The 8,413-nt window shown below is 49.4% G+C and overlaps 1 protein-coding gene across 1 annotated transcript; it reads right to left on the bottom strand.

The window, feature by feature from the left end:
• Nucleotides 1–83: 83 nt before the first annotated feature.
• LOC103583747 (extracellular glycoprotein lacritin-like) lies at nucleotides 84–3,454 on the bottom strand. The gene is made up of 5 exons (XM_008564979.1): nucleotides 3,384–3,454; nucleotides 2,195–2,248; nucleotides 1,131–1,253; nucleotides 677–778; nucleotides 84–212 (listed from the first exon to the last, which is right to left on the bottom strand). The coding sequence occupies exons 1-5, from the start codon at nucleotides 3,439–3,441 to the stop codon at nucleotides 151–153; spliced, it is 399 nt and encodes a 132-aa protein (XP_008563201.1). The 5' UTR covers nucleotides 3,442–3,454; the 3' UTR covers nucleotides 84–150.
• Nucleotides 3,455–8,413: the final 4,959 nt, after the last annotated feature.

Genomic DNA, 8,413 nt, shown 5'->3' with positions numbered 1-8,413 from the left:
GGCTTTTCCCCCCCCCCCCTCCCCCCCCCCCCCCCCCCCCCCCCACAGAGATCACAGGCACATGGTAAATTGGATGCTTTCAGTTTAATAGCTCTGAGCTACAAGGGTGTTTAAGGCTTTAAATCCAGTAGCCCCATTCTTTTCAGCTTCTCAGGACCAAAGTCTTACTGGACTGTATTTTTTCCTCAGTCTTTGTGCACCTTCAATTCCAGCTAGAAGGAAAACCAAGATGTGAGTGAGGCTTCTAGGGCCCCAGGCACCAGCTCTGCCTTTCCGTTCCTCTTCAACCCCATCTTCTGCTTTCCAAGCTCACTGATCCCCTGCAGGGGCTTACACAGAAGTTGGAGGGATTCCCTGAGGCAGAAGGACTTGCCCTCTTCCCCCAATTTGGCAGGGGGCAAGAGGGATGGAAGCAAGCAGGTTCTACACTGGGAAGACTGGGGGCTGAACCCCAGGGAGAACCAGTCTACTCTCAGACAACAATGGCAAATTGAATCTGGATGAGAAATTGGAGACGTCTGAAAGCACAGAGTGAGGGCGGCTTCAGTGGCAGGGGCTGTGGCAGTTCTGGGTCTCTCATGTCGGGTTGGAGCTGGTTCTCTCCCATCTCACACCCCTGGATGGTGGTTGGTGAGTCCTCTCATTCCCACAAAGCCTTGCCTTGGGATGCACTCACCTTCAATTAATTGTTTACCACCTTGAATGCTTCCATGTAGTCCTTTTCCTCCTCCTCCAATGACATATTCTGATAACACGAGAGCTTTTTCTTTCAGAGAACCTAATTTTGGAGCAGAATCGCATCAGCAGAAAAGCCACATCATTTAAAGAGAACTTCCCCCAGACATCATTCCTATACAAATTCCTAAAGTGGAAAAGTTTTACTGAAGTTTCTCTCTCTTATGGAAAGGTGTGTGGGTCAGGACAGAAACCATGTATAGTGCAGGCAGCAACATCTACCAGTGCAGAAACCCTGTGTGTGGGTGCAGTGTGCACCGCCGTTTGTGCCTTGTTTTGTGTGTTTGCGTATGTCTGCTTTTCCCTGAGCTTGTCTCTGTGGGAGGAGGTGTCATGTGGGCCTGTTGCCAGAGACTTCTCTATGTGGTTGATCTGGCATAGAGACAGAGACTTACTCAGGGGGCTTGATCCCTGCCACCCTGAGGTGAACTTGGTTGTCTTCTGAGCTGCTGCTGAGATCTCCTGGGCTGTTGTGATTGTCTCTTGGGGTGAAGCTGAGGTCTTCTCATCAGGCGTAGCTACCAACACACAAATTTATTGATTTTAGCAAAGTCAAAGTGCTTTTTCTCTTTGGAACGGGTGGCAGGCCCCAGGATACCTCATATGTGCTGGGGGCCAGAATACAGAAGTGATATGGCATAAACCCTGCCCTCTTAAGGGAGACAGGATTTCTACATGTTACGTGTCTCCTGGAATATGGTGGGTAAGGCTGGGCACCTTTATGGGCAGGGCTGGGGAGGGCTTTGGGGTGAGATATGGGGAGTAGGAGGGAGTGCTTCAGAGTGAGGTTGGGTCTTGAAGGCAGGACTTTGGTAGGGGAGGATGTTCTAAAGGGGCTTCCCTGGGGGCAGGAAGTGAGTTAGCAAGAGCTCAGGGGGAGGCCTGTGTGGGACAGATGTGGGGAGTAAAACAAATTCAGTTCAGCCAATGGGGGTGGTCCGTGAGGGAGAGTCATGCAAAATAGGGCTGGAAAGTGAGGTTTGAGGCCAGATAATGGGTGCTTTGCTAGGGAGCTGGGAGTTATGGGAGGTGTTTACAGGTGAAGGTATTAATACCAAGTGGAACTGTTCCCTCATCATTTAACCTCATGTCTCCCCCCCACTTGTTTTTTTGGTGGTGGTGGGGGGAAGGGGCTGCTGGCTGATACGGGGATCAAACCCTGGACCTTGATGTTATAACACCATGCTCTAACCAACCGAGCAACCGGCCAGCTCTCTCTCCCTTTTGTTCACAGCCGCCTCTCCCCCGTGCTCCCCATCGGCCATGCCTGCCTGGGTGATCTTCCTTTGTTCCTAGCCTTGTCCCCCTGCAATCCATGCTCTTTATTACATTTCCTGCTCGTCCCCATTATCAGCAAGGACAGCACCCAAATCCCCTCCCTTGGCTGCTTCTCCCAGCCTCCACTCACATCCTCAGCCCTCCCACTGGGGACAGGGGCGGCAGGGAGATGAGGACTCACGGGTCACGGTGTCCTGGGCAGGGGCATCCTGCGTGAGGTCAGTGGAGGCATCTTCTGCGGTGGAGGAAACAGATACCAGGTTAGAGTGAGGACTGTGCAAGACCCACCCCCATCCCCAAAACTTAGCTCTCAGGACTGTTTGGGGAGAGAGGGGGATCAGTTTCCCTTTTGGTTGAACATGCCCTTCGGCCACATCAGTAGGTCTGCCAGGGCACGTGCTCTGATGTAACTTTAACTCCTGCGGTTTTTTGGAAACAGGTTCTTCTCTGAGAGGTGTAGAATCCCTCGGAACAGGGCCCTCCTCCTGACTAGCCGCTGGCTTGGGAGGGTTCCCTGACTTCCCATCACGGAGCTGACATGATTGGGGGGCTCCTCTGTGGTGGAGGGGGACAGGGTGGGGGCCGGGGGGCTGTGCCCAGGTGGTTTCTGGGATTGGGACCCCAGCCTTCATTCTTTCAACACAGTGTTTATGCAAAGCTTCCTGCTGATTGGTGGAGGTACAGTGCTGAAGATGGCACTCAAGACCCCTGCCCTGGCAGAGCCTACATTCTGCTGTGTAATTATTTAATTACCAGGGTGATGGTGCTGGAAGGGATAAGTACAGCATGGTGTGATAAGGACAAATGGGATCGATTTGTTCTACATGTTCATGGTAGGCTTTCTTGAGGAATTATATCTGAACTCAGATTTGATAAATGAAAAAGTCCTTGGCCAGGTGACATTCAGAGTTGGCTGAGGGAAGGGACAGGCAGAGAAAAGAGCAATAAGAAAGGTCCCCATGTTCAAGGAACAGCAGGGTCATCCTGGCATACTGCTTGGCAAGTGGAGTGTGGGCCACATTTTAGCTCCCACCACCCCTTGCCTGGGCACCCTTGTGCAGGAGGCCGCTTGCCCAACTATATGCAGTGGCCCAGAGGCACTGCAAAAAGGCCAGTGTGGCTGGAGCATAGCAGCTAAAGGACAGTGTGTGAGGAGATGAGCTGAGAGAGCAAGCATGGGCCAAAGGGCCCCTGGTTCCCCTGACCAGTGGGATAAAGAGGCCACTTGTGGAGAACTGGGGGCAGGAGTCACCCACAGAGGCAGGGAATCCAGGACAGCACTGGAAGAGAAGCAGAGGGGTGAGAGCAGGAACTAGGCCTCTCTGGACTGTGAGGACCCTGGAGAGGGGCAGGGGAAGGGCTATACTTACGGGCACAGACCAGGGCCCCAGCCAGAGCTGCCAGGAACAGGAGAGCCGTGAATCTCATGCTTTGGGATGAGGAGTGAGTATAACCACAGTATCCTCAGAAGGTCCAGAGACTAAGGAAGCTAAAACTGCTGGGCCCTTTTATGGATAAGAAAAGCCAATGGGAATCAAGCTTGGAGGGGTGTGACTTCCGTTTCTTCCTCCCCTTTATCCCCAGACTGTCACCTGCTGTGTCGTCAAGGGCTAGCTGGGGCTGGCTGATACCTGGTATCCCCGTGGGCAGGTCCTGATAGGAGCCTTTCCCTACTGACTTCCAGCCATCCCTATCTTTTCTCCGTCCTTCCTTTCCCACGCCACCTGCCCTCTAGGTTCCCACCTCTGGGATTTCAGGGACTATGGGTAAAGCCAGTTTCATTTGGGGAGATTTTGGAATATGTCTGTTGGGGTTACTGGTGTGGGACTCTTAGTTTTGTCATCTCTCCAGCAGGAGATTGGGCCTCAGGAGATCACACTGTCTACCTCCTGCCTTAGTCTACACAGGACTCAGTGTGGGGCTTGAAGTTTTCCCCAGACTAAGTGAGCTGCTTTCCCCAGGAGGCCACACTCTGAACGTTTGAAGACTCAGTTCGTGGCTGCTTTCTCTCCTCAAGTGGGTGGCTTTGAAGGCATGTGTGCCTTCTCCGGAGTTGTATCCTGCTCTTGAAGCTATCTAACCCCTAGAAAGAACTTCCCCAACCCCACATAGGCCCCATCAGTCTCTGTATTCAGGACTAACTAATGAGACCCCACATTTCCAATAGTATCTCCTGGTCAAATGATGATGGTAGTTCACTGAAATTGTAGGCTGGTTCTCCCTTCAAGTGGGGAGGATCCAGAAAAGCAGATACTTTTGAAGATGCTTCTCTTTGACTTGGGATTTCTTCCTCCCCTGATCTGGAATTCAAGAGGGCTGGACTTTGAGTTCTGGCTTTGCTATATACATATGACAGTATATTGTCATATATTGAAAAACATTAGAATTTTCATTTGTAGTTTAGGAATTTTGGCTTTTATGTTTAGGATAGTGGTGGAGATTACGTGAGATAATATATGTCAAAGCATTTTTTACACAGTAAATTTCTATGGAGCTGTGTGGGGTTCTTGTACTTTGCAGAGGGCTCATCTTTCCAGATAGGTTTGGTTCAGGGTGGTGCTAAGTGCTAAATAGAATGAGGCAGAGGAGAAGCAGGAGCCAGTCGAGGGGCTGAAGGATGGAGAATAGGATGTTGGATACCAATTTGTGATTCTCCATTTGCTTGGTGTTGGCTCTTGCCCAGCCCCAGACGGGGCTGACTCCTGAGGCTGAGTCCTGCAGGCTTCCCTGCCTCGTGGCTGCTCTGAAGGTTGGTGTGAAAAAGGGGGTATCCAGAAGTTTTTGACATGAGGTGTTTTAGGTGACTGGATTTAGAGCATCAATCTCTCAGGAGATGAAGGAAGAGAAACTTAATGGGGCGGAACATTAAAGGCATGAGGAGTGAAATCTTTCAGGCCATTTTACATACATTCTTAGCCTTCAGGTAAGATGACCATCACATTTGGGCAGCTGATCTGCTCCAGACATAGGGAGTGGGGACTGCATTGGAGTAAGGGCTTCCCCACTAACCCACTGGGTGACCTGGTTGAGTTGTTGAGTTCTGGGTTTCTTTTTTCTCATCTGCATTTTGGGCATAATTCTGCCTTGGATTATTCCAAGGCCTATTTAAGGATCAGATGAGGCAATAGATGCGAAAGCCTGTTTAATTGCAATGGGAAGGTATTTCCCCTGTCCTGAACCATGCTACAGTGTGAGTGTCCACACCTTACCCAGTCAGAGTAACAGGACCTTTCCCTTCAGCACCTGGCTGAGGCCGAACCCTTAATGGGTCTTCTCAGAACTCTCTGGTCTCTTTCTTTGGTCTCTTTCCGAGAGGATGCAGAGGCCTGTTGTAAAGCCTATCAGACACTGTGCCGAGGTGGAAGGCCTGCCAGGTCCCCTTTAAATGGGCTGGGAGCTGGTCAGAGGAGGGAGAGGGAAGGAGGGATTGAGGAGGACAGAGATTCAGGGGCCAGAGCTGAGACAGTAAGGGGTTGCAGTATTTCCAGCCTAGAGTCAAAAATTAATGGTGGGCTGGGGCCCGGAGGAGCCATTCACTCCCCTTAACATCCTTACACAGCTTTGGGTGAGTAAGCCTCAGGGGATCTTGGAACCAGGACTCGGTCTAAACATTAAGTTTCATTTACTGTCTGGTCTCAGAGAAGTTACTTTTCTCTCTTTCAGCCTTAAATTCTATTGCTCTGGAGAATAGGCCTTGTCTTCCCCATCCACTCCCAGCTTCCCAGGGCAGTTGTGAAATAGACTGAGATTCATTCAACAAACATTTCTCGCGTGCTCACTGGGCTTGGCCCTGGAGACCCAATGATGAATAAGACATTGTCCTGGTCCTTAAGAAGCTTTCAGTGTGAGAAGGCATTGGATAAGAAAAAAAAAAAAATTAAGGCACAGGTTTATAATCCCTGTTTTGGAACTGTTGGGGTCAAATGTGTTTTGGAATGCTACATTGAAAAAAAAAGTTAAAAGCATTAGGGAGCATGGATTGTACATTATAAGGTCACCCCATTGTCAAACACATTACTATTTCAGTGACAGAACTCATGACTATTCATATAAAGTGAGCTAAAGAAGGACTATAAATAGCATACGTCAGTTTGAGTAATGTTTTGTTACCAAATGAGCTCAGCTCAGGTCAGATTTTTCCATCAAATGATTTGTAAAAGGGACTTGGATTTTCAGAGCTGTTTTGATTTCAGAGCTGTGCATAAACTTATGGACCTGTACAGTGAGGTAGTATAAGGAGAGTGGAGGCAACACGTATTCTCCAGTCCAAGACCTGGGGATGCCCTGCGTGTGACCGTTCGGTGTAAGTTGAGTGATTTGGGGAACACTTATCTCAGTTCTTGCACCTGAAACATGTGAATGATAATTCAGGGCTATTCTGAGAATTGAATGAGCAAGCGTGTGTGAATGTGCTTCCTAAGCTCTCTACAGCTGGTCAGAATCCTTCCCTTCAAAAGAAGCTGGAGCCTCATTTGCTTAGCATACTCTTTTTGGCAGGTATTGGGAGCAGAGAGATGTACTCATATATGGAAGATGCTTATCCTTAAGGAACTCAAAGGATACTTTGGGATTAAAGTTGAGCTAAAGGACTTGATAATTGAGATTTAGTTGGCATAGAAAGGTGGTCGGTGGGTGAAGAAGGGGTACATTGAGTGAATGCATAGATAGAACTTGGCAATTACTGCCTGCCTGAGGGTCTAGGCCAGGGAGCCTCAAAGGTGGTGGTGGTCCTACCTGAAATGGGGAAGGCTGAGGGACAGGAGAAAGTTTTGACTGCATCAGTGCTGTGGGTGTGTGTGTATGCGTGTGTGCACGTGTGTATACACTGCAGAAGGAGAAATCCAGACGCTAGATCCCAAACAGTTCGTGAGCACATTAAAAAAGTCAACAGGATCAAACTATGCTATTTGCACAAGGTTTTTCTAAGAGGAAATTAGAACTTTGGCATCAACACTAGAACTGTCACAGAGCAGGGTCTTTTTAAATGTCACTGCTTATCGATTTTCCTATCCTAATTCTCCTCCTGTCATCAAGAATTAAAGAGGCAGGTATTCACGTAAATGGGGAGGAAGTGGAAGGTAGAGGTATTTGTTTTATAGAAAAATTTCATTACTTTATAACAGGGCCCAGGTACAATGTTACCCTAAATTATAGGGCCTGGGAAAGAATTGGATATATACATTGAAGGAGAGAGACACACCCATGTGTGTGGGTGAGGGGCTGCTCTGAGTGATGTCTTGTCTTCTAGGGTATCTGACCTCCATGGTGACTGTTAGTTTGCTGATCGGGGTCTTTTCTCCTGTGCTGCTTGTTTTCTGTCCATTGTATCTCTCTCCCCTCCCTGCCTCAGATCTGTTCTCTGTTCACCTCTGCACTGGTCTGGAACAATGACCTCTGTGGCTGTACCATGTGGGCTCCCTGGCCTTCTAGCATATAGTTGAGTTTGGCCAGTGGGAGACACCAGTGGGAGATCAGGAGGTGGGAAGACAGACATCAAGGCATTTGTTCCTCCTGCTTCGTCCCTGCTTTGGTGTGGGTGGTGGGCTGACTTTCAAGATGGCTCCCAGTGGTGCCCACTGCCTGCTCTTCATGCCCTTGTGTAATCCCCTCTGCTTGACACTGACTTGGTGATTCACTTCTAACAAATAGAGATGACAAAAGTGATGGGACAGTCACTTCTGAGATTAGGTTATAAAGACTATGGCTTTTGTCTTGCTTGCATGCTCTCTTTCTCTGGATCTTCTCAGCTTGCTTGCTCTAATAAAGTGAGCTAGCATGGTCTGAGCTGCCCTTTGGAGAGGTCCATGTGGCAAGGCACTGAGGGCAGCCTCCAGCCTCCAGCCTGTGAGGAGTGAAGGCCCTTAGTCCAACGATCTAGGAGGAACTGAGCCCTGATAACTGCCACGTGATTGAGCTTGGAAGTGATTCCTTTTGCAGCTGAGTCTTGAGGAGACTGCAGCCTGGGCAACACCTTGCTTGCAGCCTTGTCAGAGACTCTGGGTCAGAGGACACAGCTAAGCTGTGCCTGGACTCCTGACCTACAGCCATGGAGAGATAAGACATGATGTTGTTTGAAGCCACCAAGTTTTGGAATAATTTGTTTTGCAGCCACAGATAATTAATACAGCATGGTGTGGCAATGGCTGTGTCCTCCTGTGACTGCAGCTTCCGTCTGGCAGCTCCCGTTTCAGCGCTCCATCTCTCAACTGGTCTCAGGTACACCATTTCCTCCCCCTGCTGCTTCAGCGTTAGGGATGGTAATGACTTCCTGCTGTTGCTTGTCCTTACTTGCATCTCTGTAAGTAATTTTTTTTTTCACTAAAGAGTCTCTTAAAAAAGCCCTTCTGGGCCGGCCCGGTGGCGCACTGGATAAGTGCGCCGCTTGGGAAGCGCGGCGGCG

This window comes from Galeopterus variegatus, unplaced genomic scaffold (genome assembly GCF_000696425.1).
Source record: "Galeopterus variegatus unplaced genomic scaffold, G_variegatus-3.0.2 Scaffold27569, whole genome shotgun sequence".
In the NCBI taxonomy this organism is placed as follows: Eukaryota; Metazoa; Chordata; class Mammalia; order Dermoptera; family Cynocephalidae; genus Galeopterus; species Galeopterus variegatus.
This window is presented reverse-complemented; position numbering and strand designations above follow the sequence as displayed.

Excerpts from the sequence above, each read along its gene's own strand:
- LOC103583747 (XM_008564979.1), bottom strand. The coding sequence starts at position 3,441 with ATGAGATTCACGGCTCTCCTGTTCCTGGCAGCTCTGGCTGGGGCCCTG. Across the intron at positions 1,254-2,194 it reads TGCCCAGGACACCGTGACCC|CTACGCCTGATGAGAAGACC; the intron begins GTGAGTCCTCAT and ends GTGTGTTGGTAG. Across the intron at positions 779-1,130 it reads GCAGGGATCAAGCCCCCTGA|GTTCTCTGAAAGAAAAAGCT; the intron begins GTAAGTCTCTGT and ends CTCCAAAATTAG.